At 44.3% G+C, this 23,101-nt stretch overlaps 2 protein-coding genes and 1 pseudogene across 2 annotated transcripts; 1 reads left to right on the top strand and 2 right to left on the bottom strand.

The window, feature by feature from the left end:
- The first annotated feature begins 12,241 nt into the window (after window positions 1–12,241).
- Window positions 12,242–13,354, top strand: LOC100549877 (olfactory receptor 1019-like). Its single transcript, XM_010710788.2, has one exon. It carries the CDS (start codon window positions 12,416–12,418, stop codon window positions 13,352–13,354), a length of 939 nt encoding a protein of 312 aa, XP_010709090.1. The 5' UTR covers window positions 12,242–12,415.
- A 4,932-nt stretch (window positions 13,355–18,286) lies between these two features.
- LOC100550029 lies at window positions 18,287–20,542 on the bottom strand (annotated as a pseudogene).
- Window positions 20,543–20,641: 99 nt separating this feature from the next.
- FEN1 (flap structure-specific endonuclease 1) lies at window positions 20,642–23,091 on the bottom strand. The gene is made up of 2 exons (XM_003206151.4): window positions 23,003–23,091; window positions 20,642–22,781 (listed from the first exon to the last, which is right to left on the bottom strand). The coding sequence occupies exon 2, from the start codon at window positions 22,778–22,780 to the stop codon at window positions 21,635–21,637; it is 1,146 nt and encodes a 381-aa protein (XP_003206199.1). The 5' UTR covers window position 22,781; window positions 23,003–23,091; the 3' UTR covers window positions 20,642–21,634.
- Between the last annotated feature and the right edge of the window lie 10 nt (window positions 23,092–23,101).

Below are 23,101 nucleotides of genomic sequence, written 5' to 3' on the forward strand. Positions count from 1 at the left end.
AGTGTCTTGAATAGGATGAAACGTTGAGTGGGAAAACAAAGAAGTGACCCAAGCAGACCCAAGAGCAGAGTGGGAGCAAAACACCTTGACCTGGAGTTTGAGATCCAACCAGAGGGGTGGGGTGTCAGTGCTTTAATCAGGAGAACCTGAAATAGCATCCAACTCCTGTCAGCCATGCCCAAGTGATTGCCCTGAGCATTTCACGTAGCAATACAGTGACCCTCTTTGTCTTTGGACCAACTCTGACTAAGAAAGAGGCTGTAGAGGAGCTCCTTGCTGCTAACAAGGAAGAAAGTTTCTTGTTAGTCCCCACTAATGAGTCTCTCAGGGCTTGTTAGGAAAGATCAGTTCAGTTGACTCCAAGCCTGCTGAGAAGCTCTCAGGATGAGGACACTTTCTTGGTAAGCCCCAGAAGGGCTTGTTAAGCCAATGACTCCTTGAAGGGTGGTTGGTCTCCAAAGAACACTTTCTGCCCTGAGAAGGGGAGCGTCATCACTTGTGATGGAAATAGCCTTAACCAGCTGGATGACAAGAGCCTGGAGCCCAGGCCTGCTGGAAGAGCTTTCTGTCAGTCAAGCTAACACGCTTTGGTTGGATTCCACTAATCAGACAACTTGTTCCTGTCTCTTTTTGATCCATGGAACAAAATAAAACACCTGAACAAAGTACTTATTTCCAAACCCTCTTCAATATGTTGAAAAACTGGAGTTGGTTCTGATCAGAAAAGCATAGGCCAAGCTGTCACTGCAACCTTGCTCTCCAAACTCTGCTGGGCATGGCAGTGGAGTTGCAGAACCACTCTCGGAGGGAGGGAGCTGGGAGTGCTCCTCATACTTCTTCTCACCTTTGGACCTTTTCAAGGATACTTCAGGCCTCAAATTTATTGGTGTTCATTGCCTTAGCACAGATGTTCCTGTGTATTTTGTAGACTGTGAGGCAAACTGAAGCACACTGCACGCACCCTCCACACTTGGCTGGGATTCATAACTGTGTATTCTCCCCATTTTGGAATATGGGATTGGAGAATGTGTGCGGGATTGGGCTCACCTACTTCTTGAAATTGAAAACTTGTTGTCCAAATAAGAGCAAATCAATACACCTCTAACATATGAAGCATTTCAGGATCTGAAGAGCTTATGCTCCTTTGTTGTATCCTCCTGTAGAGGCTGTGAAAAGCAACAAGTACAAACATTAACAGAAAAGATAGGTGCTCTTCTTGTAGACATATCTTTGGGGATGTGCAATCACCCATTTTCCTCTTTTAAGAAGTATGTTGTCTATTTCCCAGCCTCCTCAGTTCATCCCCTCATCCTTCACTTCCCAGTTCCTCAGGCTGCAGTTGAAGGGGTTCAGCAGGGACATTAACACCGTGCAAAGCACACAGACACCAGAACGCCTCTCATATGACTCACGTTTATTGAAAAATATAGAGTGTCTAATCACACCCCATGGCCAATACATTCTATATGGAGTAAAGGGTGCTAAAATTCTTTTCCTGGAGTCGTCTTTCTCTGGCTGTTCTCAGTTTAGTTATGTGAAAGATCCAAATCTCTGAAACTGGTGAGTATTGCATTCTGCCCCATCTCTGAGTGCCTGCCTGTGCTCATCTCCCAGCATTGCATCTTACTTGGCTTCTCTGGGTTGTCATTCAAGGAGGGTAATCCCAAAGTCCCCAAAGCCCACACTTCCTTTGTGATGGACGTCCTCCTCTTTTAATAATTAAATCCCCACTTGGAGCAGTGCTGCTAAGTGGGTTCCAGAGTTCTGCATTGGGCTGTCCTCCATGCTGACCTCTCAGAGGTACACTCAGAGAAACATGACAAAGAGATACCCCAACAGAACTAACAAGCGTGCATGAGATGTAACATATGAGTTAGGTGACAATGAGCTCTTGTTATCAAATAATGACAACTTCCGACTGAACTTCTCTTAAGCATTCCACATGGCAGTGCTCAGGCTTCCCTGATGGTGGTCTGCTTCTGTCTACCAGAAGACAAAAACAATCCTTTCTAAAGAGTAGTCATATCCCTTTACGTTGGCTGGAATTTGTCAATAAGAGATGAGGGAATAAAGAGATGCTTTTCTTCTTTGATTCCAACCTGCAGCTAGTCACTTCAGCTTTGCCCTGTAACCCTGAAAACGACCAGGACAACTCTGTTGTGAGTCTCTCCCACCATTGGCTGCATCCCACCTTCTCTAGGACAGACCCCTCGATGCTCCAGCATCTTCCCTTTCCTCCAGGAAAAGTTCTTATTTCCAAACCCTCTTCAATATGTTGAAAAACTGGAGTTGGTTCTGATCAGAAAAGCATAGGTCAAACAATCAGCACAGCCTGGAAGCTGGGAGGTCAAGGCCTTTGACGTAGTCTCCCCACCACATCTTTATCTCTAAATTGGAGAGATATGGATTTAAAGGGTGAACTATTCAGTGGATAATGAATTGCTTGAAAGGATGCAGCCAGTGGGTAGCAGTAAATGGCTCCATGTCCAGGTGGAGCCTGGTAATGAGCAGTGTCCCCCAGGGGTCTTTCTTGGGTCTGGTAATCTTTCACATCTTGATCAGTTACATAGATTATGACATCGAGTGCACTCCCAGCAAGGTTGTGGCTGACACAAAGCTGAGTGTTGCAGTTGATACTGCAGAAGGAAGGGATGTCATCCAGCAAGATTTTGATAAATCTAAAGCTGGGCCTTGTGAACCTCATGAGGTTCGACAAAGCAAAGTGTAAGCTTGGATCAAGGCATTTTTGCAAAGACTTCATGCAGATCATCTGCATAGCAGTAGTTTGCACCAAGAGACTGTTCAAGCTGGAGAAGAGAAAGCTCCGAGGTGATCTGATAGTGGCCTTTCAAATATAAAGGGAAGATACAAGAAAGAAGAGGACCTACTCTTTAGCAGGGTCTGTTATGAGAGAACAAGGGGGAATGGTTTCAAGCTTAAAGAGGGTAGAATTAGTTAGCTATAAGGAAAAAGTCTTTTATGGTGAGAGTGGTGAGGCACAGGAACAGATTTCCCAGAGATGTGATGGATGTCCTGTCCATGGAGACAGGTCCAAGGATAGGCTCGGTCAGGCTCTGGGCAACCTGATCAAGCTGTCCCATTCATTGCAGGGGAGTTGGACTAGCTGACCTTTAAAAGTTCCTTCTAACTCTGATTCTATGATTCTATCCTTGCTCTGAACTTTTTTACAAGGTATAGCAACATTCTGAGCAATGACAAGTTCTTTGCCATGTTTTACTCCATTGTAGTGCCTGAGCTATATCCATTGATCTACAGCTTCAGGAACAGGAACATGAAGAATTCCATGAAGGACTTTGCCAGGTGGAAGTGGCTCTGGCATGGTATCTAACCCAACTTGTATGATGACAGAGGTCTCCATGAACTCACATGTTGCCAAGACTTTTTCTTTCCTCATCTTATTCTTTTGACTTCCAATATTTGGCTTGGAAACATTTGCATAGAATTGGTTGCCCAGAGAGGTTGTGGGGTCTGTTCCATGGAGATCTGCAAAGGCCACCAGGACATGGTCCTGGGTACCCCCTGCTCTGGTTGGCCTGGAAAGATCAAGATTTTGACCAGAGCGACTGAGAATGGCCTATAACCTGAAATCTTCTGGGGAGTCTTGCTCTACTTCTACTCAAGCTTGTACTTGTCAGCAGAGATTGTGGACAGCCTAATTTACTTTCCATATTTTATTGCATTTAGCTTTTTTATTTCCTCCTAGCTTTTTCAGATAGACATTAGTCCTATGCTTCCCCACAGCCCTGTTCAACAGCATCCCTCAACTTATAGCTTAAATCATAGAATCCGTAAAGGTTGGAAAAGACTTCTAAGGTCATCTAGCCCAATCATCAGTCCACACCACCATGCCAGCTAATCATGTCCCTCAGTGTCACATTTCCATGTTTCTTGAACACTGCAGGATCACTGACTCCACCACTTTCCTGAGCAGCCTGTGAGCACTCTTTTGGAGAAAATTTCTTTCCTAACATTACTTTATGATCTCCTTTATTGTCAGGACCTTCATTCCCTACCCTATAGGGGTAATGAATAGTTTTTCTTTGCCACAAATACTGAGATGACTCATTCCCCCATTAGGAGTTCTGTAGAACTCATTGGAATGTTGTGCCACTGCTTTATGCAAGCAAACAAATGGGAGGGAAGGGGCACAATTAGTGTGCTGAGTCTGTGTTTCATTGCTGCTTGACAAAATCTACCTTGACTGATTCTCAGAAACTACTGGAATCACAAAGTCCTTATTCAAAATAAATATTCATTGTCACAGACACCCAAATCTCACATATGTAAAGACACTGAGGGTGCATATTTGTTTTACATCTATCTAATGTAATGTGTTGCCAAATTCAAAGTTGCACGCGTTTCAAAATTTCCTTTCATTTTGAGATGCAGACCTAAGCACAGTCACATCTAGAGGTGACTACGGTGGGTTTCACTGTTTCCTGAGTTCCTGCAGTTCTCAACTGGATTAGTCTGTTTAGAATTAAAGTGCAGTATTTCAAATCTTAAAGCCTCAAAGCCTTACCACCCTGTTATACCTTACAAATACAGAAAGAAAAGAATGCATCACTGTGTAACCCACAGTCTTCTTTCCTCCCACCACTGCATTACTGTGAGATTGGGAAAGAAAACAATAGCCTTTTGGAAAGGTAAAATCAAATTTAAACTTTATTATAAGCTCTTTCTCTGTGCAACTTGTTCATTGAAGTTTCAGACCCTTCCTCCCCATCAGAATGAAGACAAAGATGGGGAAATCTCTTTGCACATCTCCTGAAAAGCCTCCTGCGCCTCCTTCTGTGATCCTCAGGCAGTAGATGAGGGGGTTCAGCAGAGGGATCACACACCATCCCTGTGTAAAACACAGGGACCACCTTGTTCAGGCTCTTGTGGCTGGAGCTGGGCAGCAGATGCATGAAGAAGCCTGTTGTGTAGAACAAGGAGAAGACTGGCAGTGGGAGGCATATGGGTTGAAGGCTCTGAACCTGCTCTCTGTGGAGTGTATCCTCAGAATACTGGGAGAGGACATACAGGCATGAGACCACCATGATTCCACTAGTGCTAATCCTGTTTATGCTAACAAAAGCAAAGATAACCCTTCCCCTGATGAGTTTATGAGAGTCTGAAAGCTTTATCAAGAGGCTGAGATCACAGAAGAAATGGTTAGTTATGTTGGACTTCCCAAAAGATCTCCAAAATGTGCAACTGGTGTATAACACTATGTAAAGAGGACATAGGCCATTGAGATCAGCTGGACACAGGCCTCCTTTGGCAGCAGGATCACACTGTACAGTGGGCTACAGATAGCAATGTAGTGGTCATATGCCACAATAGACATAAGGCAGCACTCAGCAATCCCAAAGAACGTTAAGCTCTAAAGTTATGCTGCTCAGTCAGAAGAAATGTCTTTTTTCCCTGAGGCCAAGGGCCCAGCATGTCGGGGTGTGATGGCTGTGGACTAACTAAAGTCCACAAGGGAAAAGTTGCTGAGGAAGAAGTACAGGGGATGTGCAAGCTCTGGTTGGTCCCAACCCGAGCCAATCTTCCCAGGAGCATTAGCATATATATCAGCAGAAACACCTCAAAGAGAGGGAGCTGCATGCCCAGGCTCTCATCCCCGGAGGATGAAATTGTGGACTATAAACTTTAATATCATGAACATTTCCTTCCCTAAGTTGGTTTTGCAGACTCCAAAATGTACCAATTTCAACTCAGTTCTAAGGCATCTCCTCCTGGGAAGGAGCCTCCAGGTTTCTAACAGTCTCACTGTGGTCTCAGAAAAGAATGAACTACAACTCTCAGAAGACATCAAGCTATAGATGAGTGGGTTGATTATGGGGGTGACCATAGTGTAGAAGACAGAGGCTACATTTTCCAGTCTTCTGTACATAGGTACATGAAGAAAATCATCTCATAGAACAAGGAAAGAGCCCTCAAATAGGAGGCACAGGTGTGGAAGGCTTTGGATCTACTCCATGAGGAGTGCATCCTCAGCATGGTGCAGAGGACAGAGATGCAGGAGAGCAAGATAACCATGGCTGTGCCCAACGTGTGTTTGATTACAAAGACAAAGATGACCATCTCACTGCTTCAGGTGTCAGAACACACAGGTTTCAGAACATTTGTCGCAAGAGGATGAATTTGGTCCGTGTGTGATTTTGTCCCATGATCAGGTGTTACCTTTTCTAGCAAAAGGAAGAATAACATAAAAATGATTTTTTTTTAAAAATGAATTTTGGACCATATTTCAAAGCAATCGATCATCTACTCAACTATTGGTTTGTTGTTTTTTTTCCCCTCCATATTCTGTTATATTTTCTAAACCCTAGCTGTGTATATATATTTATATATATTTTTTTCTTTTGAGGTGTTCAAAAATGAACAAGGAGAGTTGAACAAATACAAACGTCAGTTCTTATTTTTGTGGTTCGATACTTAAAATTCTGGATTTTATTTTCCTAGCACTTGCATTTTTAAGCAAACAATCAGGTCTTTATTAACTCTCATTTGGAAAGAAATTGTGAATTCCCACAGATCACAGATGAGTTGGAAAGGAACAACTCTCACATGATGGAACAGATGTCTGTAGATGGTATGATATATACTGCAAAGGATTCCAGGAAGGTTCTAAGTTAGCAAATCTCAAAATGGAAAATATGATTCAGCTTTAAAGAGGAAGCCTCAAGTCATCGTGTACTTCTAGAGCTTTTACTTGATAGTGTTCAGCTGATCATGTGATTTGTTTTATAGGATGGTTCAGAGCAGCCTCATAGATGTGCAAATAGACCTAAAGCAAGGAAAAGTCACAGATTACTGACTATAATGCTATTCAGACATTCTCCTTTGGCTTTTAATTATTATTCTGGTCTTAAAATTGTATTTATCAATTTATTATATATTACTAATAGTGGGCAGATTCATGTTGGTAGATTCATAATGCGCATCTTTAAGAGCTCTGGTACAACAAAGCATCTTAAATATACTACTATTAAGATAAGACACTTTCTCCAAAACTGAATAAATTTTAAAATGTACTGATTCCAAAGGCTGTTTTGTTACTGACTTACAGTCCTATTCTGCTGACAACTGGAAATGTTGTTTTTCTTTAAAAGAAGACACTACCTTGTTTAATACTTGCATAAATAGATTCATCTTATTATCATTGCCAAACTGAAAGAAAAATAATTTGTGTAAGTCACTGCTTCCTCTTACTGTAAAGAAAACCCACTTTCATACAGCTGAAGGAGCCTGTAAAAAAGATGTAAAATGACATGAGCAAGGAAGCCTGTTGCCTAAATGCAGGAAGGATTTTGTTTTGCCATGGTGCTCAGCCTAGGAATGCATTCCTCCTTTGAAGAACTTTGTCCCATAGTATGTCCTCCAATTACTAATTTGATGTTATAAATATTGTCTTCAGGATGTTGACAGTGTCTTTTTTCTGAATTTGGTTGAATGTTCCTATGACTTTCAAGGCTGAATTGTTTTCTTCTTTGCCATCACAGGCATATTTTCCAAAGCTTCAGTATGGTAATTACCATGTAAAATTGCAGTGTAAGTACTCTAAATATCATGACAGATAGTCATGCCTAGGCAAGTTCAAACTGATGTAGTGTTAATACATAAACTTAAGTAATAATACAGACAGAAAGGTGTAAAGAGGAAAGTAGAAGCCCTGCTTTCCCAAATTAACAAAGATGTCAGTCTTCATAGCCCATGTTAGATTCATTTGCCATGTAGATGTTCCAATTAGGTAGATACCTATAATGATTTATCACATAAACTGCACACAAATACACAGCTTTACACATACATCAGTGCTGGTTCCCTATTGCTGATTCGGAGAACTTTGGTGAATCTTTACAGCTGGGGTCTTTCCATAATTACGAGGTGTTGAGATGCTGCCTTTGAGAGAGGATGTTTCTCAATAACATCATTTGCTGATCTTGGTACGCTCCTGCTCCCAGAAGACAGCCCATCTCAAGAGTTAAGGAATTAATAGCTCCTCATCTCTGTCTCTCTTGAAATCACTAAGGGAAGCATAGAAAAAGCAATAGAGATTGACCTGCGGTGGTATGCCCAATGAGGCTGTTGGCAGCTTATCCCAACTGTCTAAGCTGGAAAGTAATAAATGGTGAAGACAAGAAATAGCCTCTGGGAGGGACATTCATGTGTGGACATCCAACACCCTGTGGAATCAAGAAAGAAAAGAAAATAAAGAATAAAGATTAAGAATAAATTTGCTTCTCTGAAGTTCTGATTTATACAGCAAGCTGGATAGTGGAAAAATGTTTGGTTTTTTTTCAGTCAATGACTGTGAATTATAGAGAGATCAGGTTAGGGGCAATGTCAAAGGAAAATAGCAGTAAGTGACAGCAGCAAAACTTGCCACTGTATGAAAACATCCTTGCCAAGTGCTATGAGGTACACTGGGACAAACACACTTGTACAGAAGAAATCTTTAGTGTGGAGTAGGAATATTGTCAAAGTAAATGTTAATGAATATAGGCTTTCCTTTCCTTAATCTGTGAGAACTGAAGATAGAAGGAAACAATGCATGTGGTGAAGTCCAGAATGATGTCAAAGGGAAAGCTTGCTTTTTGACCTTTATTTTGATCTCATATTCGGCCCCTCTCTAACTGCTTGGATATTGCTTATTAGCATGGTCAATTAGATGTCAAATAAGTTGTATTCCAGACCTGACATGGAACCCATGAAGTTCAGATGAACATCAGTGCTGAAAAAAACTTTCACAGCAGCTGTAAACAACTGGAGAAGTCAGGGCAGGTGTTCCCTGACACACTCGGTATGAGGCTGATGTGCTGAGAAAATGCCCAAGAACGTCTACTCTAGCTAGGAATGCAATGGGCTTTACAAGTCTTTATGGTCCTTTCCATGGGACAAAGCCATGAACTTAATTGTAATGATCTCCTTTGCATTGTAGATAATGCTTCTTCAGGTTGGAGCAGTCAGCCTGGAAAAATCATGGTGTGTCTGAAATAGTCCTGGACACTCACATTTATTGAACCACAACCTTCATCCCTGCTGGCTGTGAAAAGTACAGAGGCAGTTGTCTCATCAGATTGCATAACAATTTTCTCAGCTGACAGATGAAATCACAGCTATGGAAGTCAGGGATCCAAACATGAACTTCTAGTTATATAGTGGCCATATCCATGTGTCAACGGTTTAGGGGCTGGTTCGGCCCGGTTCCGTGACTAGAAGGGCGGAGGGATCCGCGGATCCGCGCCCCCAGAAAAGGAAAATAGGGGATCCCGAAATAATTGAAAACAGCGGCAACAATCTGAGGTAAAACAAAGTAATTTACTAAATATGGTATCAGCAGAATATAAGGAGAGAGAGAGAGAGTGTGTGTCTGGAAGGTGGATCGGCCTCACCACAACGCTGAGATGAGAAGTGCAGTCCAGTTGAGCCGATGAAGAAGCGCAGGCAGAGAAGCGCAGGCGGAGAAGCGCAGACGGAGAAGCACAAGTGAAGCGCAGGCAAAGAAGAGAGCATCAGGTGACCTTGCCGGGAGTTATATCTCCTCGCTGACCGCAAAGCCCCCTGGGGAAATGTAGCTCTTCTCCTCCGGACAGGCACCCGGAACTTGAGCATCAGCAGTCAAACCCCCAGTGCATTACATGATGTTATGATGTGGAATACTGATAACCAAAAATCATGAAACCATGACACCATGCATTCTGTTTTAAAGCATGGACTCCTATTACTAAAAGGAAAAAAAATTGTATAGCAAAGGACATGTTAAGAACTGGGAACTCTTTAAAAGAGATGCCTGCAGTGAATTGCCCTTTGAATGCCCCTTTCCATCTCCTGTTTGATTTTCAGAGTGAATGGTGAAGAATATCTTGCACTCTCCAGGACCTCTACCTGTTCAATCTTTTGAGGCTACCAAGTGTTGTCGTGGGTTGTCAATATCTGTGACAATAACACTGCTGTAGACCAGCAATTAGCAAAAGATTTTGCATCATGCTGTGTGCATAGCTATATCTCTATTAGCATTTCAGGCTGTTAAGACTCACTGATTCTTATTAAGGAACCAGCAGTACGCAAGCAAGGCTCACTTCTCTTAGGAAGCCAAACTGTGGCCAAGGCAAGGTCAAACACTCCTTGGTGACTACAAGGACTTGCAGAAATCTGTGTAAAGGCAGCAAGTAGCTGCAATCAAAGAATGTCAATGGAAATGTGCACAAGGCTCTTGAAAGCTTGGGAGATAAGTTATTCTTTACCTGGGAGCAGGGAGGATGGCGTCAAATTGTGGTGTCCCAAATTTACTGTGCAAGTTTCCTGAGCCTGTTATTACGCCCCAAATGGAAACGCCTTTGCAACCAGTCAAAGGAGTGGCCTCCATCCACAGGGAGATGTGAGCTGAATGGTAAGGGTGTGCTCCATTAGACCATCCCTTGGTATAAATCACTGCAGCAACACTACCTTTGGGGAGGCTGCTACTTACAGCAGCTAATGGTTCACTGCTCTGTGTTAGTTAAAGGTGAAATATTTCTGCTGAGGTGCACATCAGTATTTCGAACTCAAAAGAAATTACGGCACTAGTGGTACCTTGAAGGAGTCTGGGAAAAGAAGAGAGGAGAACACACTCAAGAGGAGATTAACTCACACACTAAGCCTGAAATAAAGTGCGTATACATTCAGCTGACGGAGAAGGATTCTGCAATGACTGCTCTGATCCCAGCATTCACCTGACGGGGTAAGACTGATCCTCAGCTTTACTCCTGTAAATTTGTAATTATTCTATTCTAAACCTCCATGTTATCAGGAACAGAAACCTATATTTTTCCTGTTCACTAAGGTGAACAGCTTGGATAGATGCCTAAATTCAGACAACTGGAAGTACATGAGCCTGGCTCAGCACAGCTCCATGGTCTCCTCCCTGCCAAGGTGAGCAGTGGGAGCTGCTGGAGAGAGATGAGCTTTGCCCTCTGAAAATGGGATGGGAGAAGTTCTGTGAGTGTTCTCATCACCAGGATGCTTTGCTGTGCCACAAAGCTTCCTCTGTGAAAGCTTTTCTCCATAGACTGCCAATTAAAGCAGTGAATTTTTATAGTGGCTCTATTTTTTCCTCCAGTTTTTCCCCACATTTTTTCCCTGCCTTCTGCCAAATCTGCGAGCCATACCTTGTTCTCCCCTGGAAATGAGGAGCAATTCAGTCAGATGCTGCTGCCTGAGCACACTGGGAAAGGCACTAGGTGTCACCCTGTGTTCCAGGACATGGTGGACCTCAGTTGTACCTGGCTGCAGTCACTACACCACAGCTGGCTCGTATTCATAAACACACACAGCTCTCAGTCCCAACACTTCAATTACATCTGCAAATCAGGTTTCATCCCCCAGCCTCTTCCTGCAAAAGTAAGGTGTGATGAATGCCGTCAGTATGTGATAGTGGTTAATGGGGAAGAGATGAGCTGGGACACAAGCGTTCATTTATTTATCATTTGTTAAATTCACATAAACTCTTTACACATGTGAACTTCACACCAAGAGTAATGCATTTGCCCACAGTGTCATGAGGCAATCAAGTCATAATTTTATGTTTAACACTTAATTTTATATCCTCTAAGTTATACTAAGGAAATGTTTGATGCCTACCTTAGTTCAGATTATCAATTTTAAATACAAATTGCTCTCATGATCTCTCTGACTTCATCTTCCCAAGGTTTCCAAGGCTGTAATGTTAAACTCATTTCTTGAGTGAGTTTCAGGATTACGATACATCCCCTTGTCCCTCCCAGAGACTCATTTTTCCACAGTGTCTTGTCCAAAACTAAGGAAGGAAAGTTATTGTATTTTTACCTTTACTCCAAATTACTACAGTTGTAGCCTGAATCTCCTCCTGAATTCCAGGCCTTCCTGTTCTGGGTGCTTTCTAGTCTGTTTAAGGTGGGAAGGAAGGGAAACAAACTCAGAGGGAGTCATAATCACAAGAAGTCAAGGACACAGTCCGTTGTCTGCTGCTCTATCCCGTGATCTCATCAATTTGGAGGTTTCAAAATAAGATCCTGAGAAAGAAACAGACCTTCCCTAAGACCTATACAATTAGAGAAGTGAGATGCCTTTAGTAGAGCCTCACTGCAGGCTGGAAGGGGTGTTTAGGAAACCTAGGATGCCTTCACTTTAGAAGGGGCTTCCTCTTCCCTTGGCCTGGAGAAGAAAGTGGAGCCCAGCTCAGCTGGCAAACTTTTTGTAGTTAACGTACAACCCAGCCTCTCCTAGCTCCCTAGAAATGATTGATCTGGGTACGCCAGCTGCATAAGGTGTGAATCATCAAGTTATCTGATTTCAGCTTAAAAAAAAATCATAATAAAAAGCATAATTTCCACTGTCCTATGTCTTTGTACTCTCCCCGTTGGTAGAGAGGAGGCTCTGAATGGCGGAAGAGAATCGATCCTTTGCAGCAGAGTTCATTCTTGAGGGCTTTAGTGATCATCCCAAGATGAAGGCAGCCCTTTTTGTGGTGTTTCTGCTCATCTACATCATCACCCTTTTGGGCAATGTGGGGATAATCGTCCTCATCCAAGCTGACCCCAGGCTTCACACTTCCATGTACTTCTTCCTCAGCAGCCTCTCGGTGGTCGACATCTGCTTCTCCTCTGTGATTGCCCCCAGGACTCTGGTGAACTTCCTATCAGAGAGGAGGACCGTTTCCTTCACTGGCTGTACAGGCCAAACTTTCTTCTACATTGTCTTTGTGACCACTGAGTGCTTCCTGTTGGCTGTCATGGCTTATGACCGATACGTTGCCATCTGTAATCCATTGCTCTACTCAACCATTATTACTCACAGGCAGTGTGTGCAGTTAGTGGTAGGGTCCTACATTGGGGGCATCCTTAATGCCATTATACAGATTGCCTTCATTGTGAAACTGCCCTTCTGTGGTTCCAACATCATAAACCACTTCTTCTGTGATGTTCCTCCCCTCCTGGCCCTGTCCTGTGCCAGCACCTACATCAACGAGATGATCCTCTTCTCCCTAGCTGGAATCATTGAACTCAGCACTGTCGCCACCATCCTGGTCTCCTACATCTTCATCTCCTGTGCCATACTGAGGATCCATTCAGCTGAAGGCAGGCAAAAAGCCCTCTCCACCTGTGCATCCCACCTGACAGCTGTCACCCTGTTGTACGGAACAACAATATTCATGTATTTGCGCCCCAGCTCTAGTTATTCCCTCAACACGGATAAGGTGGTCTCTGTCTTCTATACCGTGGTGATTCCGATGCTGAACCCGCTCATCTACAGCCTGAGGAACCAGGAGGTGAAGGGTGCGCTGAGCAGAGTAGTAGAAAGGATTACAGTTAGGGTCTGAGCAGAGTGGATGACACAGGAGCTGAAGAATGCCCTGAAAACCACAAATGCTCTGAGCATCATAGGGCAGGTGTCAGGCCACCCAGTTACAGGGATTCATCTCGGGCTGTGGAGGCTCTGACCATGGAGATGTTCAAAATATGCCTGGATGAGCCTTGAGTAACCTGGCCTGGCTGTAATGTGAGCCCTGCCTTGAGCAGGGATGGGATCATTTTGAGCAGAAAGAACTTCTTGGAGGTCTCTGGTCCTACTGGGGGCAAATGACACCCATACAAACATATGTATGCATAGAGTTACATACATACTACGTGTTTACCTACATAATAACAACATATTCCTTTGTATTCACATACACATTTGTTAGCAATGCCCTCTTCAACCCCTAGCTCAAATTAGCTGTAATATCAAGCTGTAGCCCCTGCTCAGTAAATGAAGGAATGTGGGACATGCTGTTGTTCGGTTTAGAAGACAAATGCTTATACTAGAGAAATGCCAAATTACAGCACAGAAGCTTTCAAGTTCTCACAGAGTTTCGCAGTATGCCATGGACAGTTGGATCTCCAAAGACCTTCGAGGTCTTTTGCAACCATGGCGATTCTGTGACTCTATGAGTTGGAATCAGCATTTCTCCTCCTTAGGGCTAACCTGGGCAGATGTGTTCTTGGAAAAGTGAAAATAGTTCCATTATCCATAAGGGCTGGAGAGAAGCCTGGATATCCCACCCTGCTTGGCATGCAGCTGCTGATAGATGTGTTGGTATTTGGGAGATGGCTCCTGCAAACCTCTGAGCAGGCACATGTCAAAGTTTCAATGTAGTGAGGGGGAAATTAATATGGCGAATAAGCCAAGTGAGCATTTGAAACCAGGCTGCTGGGTTACTGGAACTTTGTAGGGTTAAACTGATATTTGTTAGCTCTTCTTGGGTGGCCATAAGCCTTTCTCCCTTCCCTTCCCTTCCCTTCCCTTCCCTGCCCTTACCCTACCCTTTCCCTTCCCTTCCCTGCCCTTCCTTTCTCTGCCCTAGCCCTACCCTTTCCCTTCCCTTCCCTGCTCTTCCCCTCCCTATCCTTCCCTACCCGTCATTTCCATTTTCAATTTCTGCCATTCAAAGGCTCAAAACAAAGCCCTAATTGGCTTTCTAATTTATGTCCACAGTGGCTTGTTAGATACAAGGAGAATAAAAAATATTTTCAGTAGGGGCTGCATCCAGAGATTATTCAGCTGGGCAAGAGGCATTTGGGAAAAGGAGTTTTAAAAAAATAAAATAAAATAAAAATGGAGGATAATAGTAACAACAGCAAAGTCTTTATTTCTTACACAAGAAGTAAATCCTGGCAGAAATTGCAGCTCCCATCTTTCACCATTCTAGCTGGAAACTGTTGCGTACTGTGAAATCCCACCAGGGGAATGGTGGCCACATTTATTTTTCCCCACCCCTAGAAAACTTTTCTGCGTTCCTCCAGCATTTAGCCAAGCTGTCTGAGATAGAGAAGTCTGAGACGTAGACTGGATGAGGAATTTCTAACTCAGTGTGAGATGCACTGTCCCAAACACAATCACTATTTCCTGTGCATCATCACTGTCTAACAGGCACCACTGGAAAGAGATGCTCCTTTTTCTGTTATCTGAAAATGTTATCTGAAAATGCACATCTTTATCCTGATGTAAACATTCAAGATTTTACAATAAAGGAAATGAAAATACATGGAGAGATCAGAGCTACTATCTCATGCAGGTGAATAATTCAAAAGTATTGCTGCGGTTTATGTAATTTATATACATTTCTACCTAAATTATCCCAGGTGAGCAGCTGTCCTTGAATGCTCTCAGCTGCTGAATTAAATAGGTTAGGCTGCATGGTTCCTTGGTAAGGACTTTGAGTTTATCCTGTTGACCTTCCCTGGGAAGAAATTCCCCTTTTACAATTAAATTTGGGTTAGATTCTCAACTTTTTATTCTCTGGAGCAGATGGAGAGTTGAGTAGGTTTTGTGGATAACACCCATAAGGAGAGCAGATTAATCTCTGTTGAAGCAGGACAGCCTTTAATAAGCTGCTCTGCAAGGTGCTGCTCTGCAGCTGTGATCTCACAGCTATAACTTTGGGATTGTAATGTTAGGAAACTCTAATGAAGAGTTGCTTGGTGGGTCAGGTTGGCTCACTGGAAGGTCTTGCAATGGTTTGCCCAGGAGATGCAAGGTCTTACTGATCATGAGCAGAAAAGCAGCTGCCAGAAATGCAGGTCCTTTCCCCAGGAGGAAAAGGATGAATATTGGTGAGTTTGCTGGCAGATGCTTTATCAGAACGTGGAGCTGTGAGTGTGAAGAGGGCATGACCTGAGGCTGCAGGGTATGGTTTGCAGTTCAATTTTCTCTGTTCTGGACAATGGCTTCAAGAGATGTAATTCCTGGTGGGGAGTTTCATCTGCCCATTCTGAGATGGAGTCCATGCCCCTGGGCTTTAGCTCAATACTCAGGGTCCCTGACATGAAGCAGCTGCTGGCAGGAGGATGCACAAAAGTTCATTGTGCTGCACCCCACTGCTTCCCCTCTGACAGCAGCTCTAAATCCCCATTAATAATAATGGAAAGCCATGCACATCACCTGCAGGGCATCTGAAATGAGGTGTCTGGCTGTGGAGTTGAAGTTTTCCCCAGAGCAAAGTGTTAGAAGATCACAGTGGCTTTAAGTGTGCATCCATTTGTCAGATACCAGATAAGATGTGCGCTTTCTCTGCTTTCTGGTATAACCCTGTCAAGTAATGATTAATGTTATCCAGAAAAAAAATCGATGCTTGTTTTGTTGTTTTCTTTTCATTCCATGCGTTTTAGGAGCTGCTGATTTATCTCCGGGTGAGTTGAGAGAGAGTCTGAATTAACCTCTTATCTCCAGCTCTGGCATCAATTCCAAAGAAAAGCCCAGCAGGATAAAATCTTGGTTTTATTACTGCTCCATTTTACATGAGAACAAGTTACACTGAGAGAAGTCATATTTTCTGGTCCTTTCACCTAGGGGTGGCTTTCCTGGGAGATATGCTGCCCAAATTCCTAGGATACAGATTTCCCGCCAAGGCTTTGACACTGTCCTCATCAGAAAAGACACATTTTAACATATAGCATGCTGAAAGTTAGATGTATTCAGCAGAAACAACGTTTAAGCCATCATCTTGATATGACCATGATCTATGGCCCATGTCAAGTCTGAATGAACATTGCCTACTGATGTGTGCCTTATTATATGCCAATCTTGTTACTTTTATTTTCCCCTTTTCTTAGCTTATGTGAAGGTATACAAATTATCCAACAGTTAAATCTAACTCCTTGGTGCTTTTGAGCAAACTGTGAACCCACAGAATCTCCTGGTCCATGAGCTGCACCGTCTCAATGAAGAGAGGTGAAGCAGCTCCAGGTCTCATTCAGGTAGATCCTTGGCTGAAGAGCTGCCCGGTTTCATACCTTATCAATGACTGTATTTCTTTGCTTTCCTTTGGAGAAGAATTCACCAGATGATCTTCCAAAAGCTGGCTGCCATTTGAGCACAGGGTGCTCAAACACTTGGCTGCTGCAAAGTCACAAGGCACAAGAGAGTCACAGAATCATAGACCCAGCAAGATTGGAAAAGACCACCAGAATCATACAATCCAACCATCCACCTACTGCCAGTGTTGCCCACTAACCCATATTCCTTAGTACCACATCTACGTTTCTTGAACACCTCCAGGGACATTGACTAAACCATCTCCCTGGGCAGCCCATTCCACCACCTGACCACTTTTTTGGAGAAGAATTTTTTCCTAATATCCAACCTGAACCTCCCTTGGAGCAAACTGAAGCCATTCCCTCTCATCCTATTGCTAGTTATTTGGGAGAGGAAGCCAACCTCCACCTCACCACAACCTGATTTCAGGGAATTATAGAAAGTGATGAGTTCTCCCCTGAGCCTCCTCTTCTCTTCAATAAGACCTTGGCACTTGGTCTTGTTGACATTCATACAATTGGCCTCAGTCTAGTGATCCAGTTTGTCCAGACCGCTCAGTAGGGCCTTCCTACCCTCAGGCAGATCAACACTTTCTCCTAGCTTGGTGTCACCTGCAGACTTACTGAAGGTGCAGTCCATCCCCTCGTCCAGGTCATCAATAAAGATATTAAACAGGACAGGCCCCAGTTCTGATCCCTGGGGAACAAGACTTATGACCAATCAGCATGTTCTCTTAGGATTTGCCAAAGGACAACTGTAAAATTAAAATGGCAGCACTGTGAGATTCCATTTCTAATTTGCCATGAATCCAATAAGCATTACTGTCTCATTTTAGCCAAATAGTGAATGCTTTCTCTACCTGCCTCTTCTGTTGTTTTGTTAGTTTTTGTTGGTTGGTTGGCTTGTTTAAACTCAACTCAAACCCATGTTGGGCCCTTTCTGCGATTTCAGCTATAAACATTAAAAACATTTGTATTGATCTGACCAGCAATATAAGGAGTTACTTCGTTTTCCCAGTAGCCACTCTGAAAATCACAGACTTTATGTAAATGGCTGCATTTGATCTTATTCTGATATGGTGTTTCTCACATTTACTTGTACCATTTCCTTTTGGAATAATGTGGAATGTTACTGGAAATCCTCCCTGAAAACTGGGGAACTGTGCTGGGTGGAAGCCCACCCTCCACTGACTCAAAATGAGCATTCACTTCTGGATGTTCCGCTGATGTTTCTATGTGTTCATCTATTACTGCATATGAGATGGCCTTTAGGACTTGAGGTTTTCTTCTCAGAGAATATTTATCTTATATTGACTTAAAGTACAGGAATTAACATTCTTAAAACTGTTGATGGATTTGGACCTCAACTCAACCTGAGTTAACTACTTGTTCCCTGGGGTGAAAGATGCCTTGAGGAAAAGTTGGCAAAAAGCTTTTTTAATGTTTAATCAAGACACATCCTTTGTCTTCCATGAATTCTGGTAGAACGTGTACAGCCACGATTCCATGCATAAACGCAAAGGTGAATTAATTGTATGCCTTACAATAAGCACCTTTGTAAACCAGGGTTTTTCTAAGAAAAATGCAACCAAGGAAAGGGGATGTACTGCTGAGTAACAGAGAAGAGTCAGAATGCACAGTAAGCAGCTTGAGAGAATATTTTCTCTCTTGCTCTCCTGAGTGTGTTCTTGACATCCTTATTTCTCAAGCTGTAGATCAGAGGGTTGAGCATAGGAACAAGCAAGGTGTAAAACGCTGCTGTGATCTCCATGTCCAGTAAGTACTTGGAGCCTGGCTGCATGTGGCTGAGGCCAGCAGGCACATAGAACAAGGTGACAGTCAGCAGGTGGGAGGCACAAGTGGAGGAGGCTTTGTGTCATCCCCTGGCAGACCCGATGCTCAGGATGGAGACGAGGATTTATACATATGAGGTGATGATGATCAGGAGCACAGTCAAGGAAATGGTCCCATTGAAGGTGACGAGCAGAAGCTCATTGAGGTGGCCATCAAAACAGGTGAGCATTAGCAGGGGGTTGGTGTCACAGAAGTAATGGTTGATGATATTGGGGCCACAGAATAGCAATGACAGTAAGCAGCACATCTGGATTAGTGAGTTCAGAATGCTCCCCAGGTACGAGCCAGCCATCAGCTTTATGCAGAGACTCTTGGGCATGAAAATAATGTAGAGCAAGGGGTTGCAAATAGTTACATAGCGGTCATATGCCATCACGACCAGCAAGAACACCTCTGTGGTCACAAACACGATGAAAAAGAAATGCTGGGTGAAGCAGGCAGAGTAGGAAATGGTTTTATTACCCAGCAAGAAACCAATAAGCAGCCTTGGAGAATGTGCAGCGGGGGGCTTATCATGATCAGTGTGATCAGCCCAACATTACCCAGCAAAGTGATTAAATAAATCACTGAGAACACTATGAAGAGAGGAGTCTGGAGCTCAGGCTCACCTGTCAGTCCTAGGAGGACGAACTGACTCACCACCGTGCTGTTGCTTTCAGCCATATCACCGTATGTCAGCACAGCATGCCTGCTGGTAGGAGAGAAAACCGTGCAGAAAGAAAACAATGGCATGACTTGCATATGAAGCGGCTACCAGTGAGGATAGCATGAGCTAATGGGGACATCTATTGCATGGAAGACGTATGTTCCAACTAACAAGCTTTTTCTCTGCAGAGCTTATTTATGGCTTCGACCCTCAATAGCAAAGTCCCCAAAGTAAACGGTGGCTCAGAAGTTTCGTGCCACAGAGGGGATCGTTAGAAACTCTCTGAAGAGTTTTGGTAAGCGTGAACCTGGGTCCGGTCCCCTCCTCGTCTAACCATGTGGAAAGGGTTCATTAGTTTGCTCAGTGCTGTTGTGGACTGCGGGGGCAATTCATCTTGGCAAAGCCACAGCTAGAGAAAAAAGCATCAAATAAAGCTTAATGGGATGCCAAGGTTGGGCAGGTGTGTTCTCAAGGTGAAAATAATCACTTCTGGGCATCTGCCCATGATTTAAGATGAAGCAGTGTCCAAAGACAGATGTGCATGGGAACCTTCATCCAGTCCCCCATGCACTGTGGTTTTGAGTATGTGAGCAACAAAGCAGTGGGTCTACCAGTTGAAAGGTATAACATGAGCTCTGAGCAGCAAGCAGACAGAGAACTGAAGCTTCAGATTAATCTCCCTAATGAACTGCGCACTGTCAGGCACCAACACTGACAACATCACTCCTCACACACATCTTGAAATCCAAACTTCTCTGCAGAAATTTCCTGGATTTCTGGGTGAAGATTCTTCCAAAATAATAATTATTATAAGTGACAGGAGCAGACTGCATTGCTTTTATCTGCGATGTTACAGAGAGCACAGCCATCGAGCTTCAAGCACACCAGCCACAGCTGTCCAGGAGCAGCGTCCCACAGTGGTATATCAGTATTTACATTTTTCTATTAAAAAGATCTTAAAATCAGAAATACTTGCTGCTCTTGGCTACAGTGTATTTATTAAAAACATCAGAGGGCTTAAAATTCAGGATTATCTTCATAATGTTAATGGAATTCCCCTGCGAAACAAGCCCAGCTTCTTTTATAACTTAGCAACCAGCTGATACAGATCAACAAAGCACCCAAAAGCCACTATTAATACCAGGATTAAAATGTGAATTTCCCACATTCAAGCCTGTTGATGAAGCCAAGCTTCATTTGTTGGCTGTTGTCACTGATTTACACTAATGGGTTTCCATTTGAAATCAGGAGTTTGTTACCTGCACACCCTTCACCAACAAGGTTTAAGCTACCGCTCCAGAGAACTTGAGAAAGGTTGTATTTGCATACACATTTTATTCTTTAAAAAACTAAAACAAAACTACAATGATAACAGAAAAGCTGATCACTCTGACAAGTAAAAGGTTATGCTTAGTACAGAACAAAATAATAATTTAAAAAGGTAATATCTTTTTTTTTTTCCTTAGCCTGGGACTTGTGTGCCTGTGTGTACAATGTGAAAGGGTGCCTCAAGAAAGTAAGGGGTGAATTTTATTGACTTCAGTTTTATTGCCATTTTTCTTGTTAAACATAACATGGAGCCTAGTAGGAAGACTGGGGCTTCAGTGCTGCAGTTTTAGCTCAGTTTGTCCTTGGTTTATACACGTTAAGAGCAAGCCAGAACTTTTGAATCCAGAATACAGTTGTTTTTTTTTTTTTAAACAAAGAAAAATTACAAAAAAGGAAGGCAGCCCATGCTTGAGATTCTCACTAAAGGAAGCATCTTACCTCATTATTTCATTCTCTCTCAATTCTACCTTGCCCTGTATTCACCTCTCCCCATTTTCTGCCCCTGCTGTTTGCATCTGGCCTTTTTATGGATGAACTGTGTGAGGGAGAAATCTCAAACAACTGTGCCTGATTTGCTCTCTAGCTGTCCAACTTTTTATTACTTAAATCAGAGGGATGTTTGACTAGTTGTGACATCCAGTTTCTGTGGCCTCATTGTCAAAAGTCTTCAACTAAGGAATGCTGCAGCTGAACTGCTGAAGGCATCTGCCTCATTCCTCACACACCACTTTCTGCCAGCTCCCCTCAACTGTAGTTGTCTCAGCCCCTTCCCCACCCTTATGCATTACAGCTGCTGCAGAAGCAGACTGCAATCTCACTCACTAGCCTAGCCATGTTGAAAGGACTTTGACAGCAACACACAAACAGCACCCCTCCCAGCAGTAACCTGCAGAACATTAAGATGACTATCTATTAGTAGCCTAAAGTTCCCAGCTGAGCATGAAAACTAACAGCAGAGGTTTGTGCTTGGCCAGTCCAGTTATTTCCCCTTTTTGAACTTGGCTGTGGCACTGTTGGTCTTGGCTTTCTTCTTCGCTGACCCCTTGCTTTCAGGCTCCTTGCGTTTGGCCGATGTGATGGAGCCCGTCACCTTGAAGAAGTCATCCAGCCGGCCCTGTGTGCTGCCCTGGCGGCTCTTACTCAGCCTCTTGACCCCATTGCGGATGCGCTCCTCATTGAACTGCTTCTCCCCACACATGAATTGCACGAGCTCCTCCTCATTGGGCTCTGTCCACTTCAGCTCAACGTCATCAGGGTTGACAACGTCAGGCTCTAGAAAGAGCTTCTGGGCCTCTTTATGCAACCAGTTCTCAGGCAAGGGGTACTTCTTGGTGTCGATGTGCTGGATGATCTCCTCAATGGTTTTGTGCTGCTTGATGAGCTCAACCGCCCGCTTCGGCCCGATGCCGCGGATGCTCTCACAGTAGTCACAGCCCAAGAGGATGCACAGATCCACAAACTGTTCCCAGGTCAGGCCCAGGTCCTGCAGGATCCGGTTCAGGTGGAACTCTTGGATGGGCAGCTTCTTTGTCTCACTGGCAGTGAGGTGCCTCATCAGCACAGGGCTCCCAAAGGTCAAGCAATCCATGTCCTCCGTAGCAGCTGCATACACCTTCCCTGCCTTCACCAGTGTAGCACAGCTGGCTTCCGCCTCCCCTGGCGCCTCCACATAGGGGATGCCCATCAACATCAACAGCTTCTTGCACTCGTCGGTGTGCTGCTGTGTCACTTTCACCAACCTCTTGCTGAACTTCTCAATGTTGGTCTCCTCGCCAGCCTCCTGAGCCTCCTGCAGGTGCTTCTCGGCCTCAGAGCGGCGCTCCGTCCTCCTGGCCAACTCCCCGGACTTGAGCTGTGGTGGTTTGCCATCAAACACATAGACAGGCTTGATGCCATTCTCCACCATGCGGATGGTGCGGTAGAACATGCCCATTAGGTGACTGGTGGTCTCACCCTCCTCGTTCTGCAGCACTTCGGCACCCTGCCGCACAGCTATGAGGAACTGGTAGATGCTCATGGAGGCATCAATGGCCACCTTCCGCCCAAAGTACGACTTGATGTCGTTCTCCCGGATGGCGCTGGGCGCCACATCGGCAATCAGCTTGGCCAAGCCGTGGATTCCCATCCTGCGGGCACAGAGCAAAGCACAGGGGGCTGAGAGAAACGGGAGGACGGGTCCCAAGAACGGAGGCCTCACGCACTACAGCCTCCCGTTGCCCTCCCCGACTTCCACCTCGGCCCCATTCCGGCCTCCCCTCAGCCCTCTTTCGCCGCCACTTCTCCCCTCAGCTCTCTCCGGCCGCCGTTATCCCGCACCATCCCCGCCGCGGCGCCCGGTCGCCATTACCCCTCTGCTCCGACCCTGCGCCGTTCCCGCGCTAGGCCGCGCTGCCTGCTGGGTAGCCAATGCCAAGCGGCTCCCAGTGGCCCCGCCCACCCGATCCGG

This window comes from Meleagris gallopavo, chromosome 5 (assembly GCF_000146605.3).
Source record: "Meleagris gallopavo isolate NT-WF06-2002-E0010 breed Aviagen turkey brand Nicholas breeding stock chromosome 5, Turkey_5.1, whole genome shotgun sequence".
NCBI classification, from domain to species: Eukaryota; Metazoa; Chordata; class Aves; order Galliformes; family Phasianidae; genus Meleagris; species Meleagris gallopavo.

Coding starts and splice junctions, on each gene's coding strand:
- LOC100549877 (XM_010710788.2), top strand. CDS start 12,416: ATGGCGGAAGAGAATCGATCCTTTGCAGCAGAGTTCATTCTTGAGGGC.
- FEN1 (XM_003206151.4), bottom strand. CDS start 22,780: ATGGGAATCCACGGCTTGGCCAAGCTGATTGCCGATGTGGCGCCCAGC.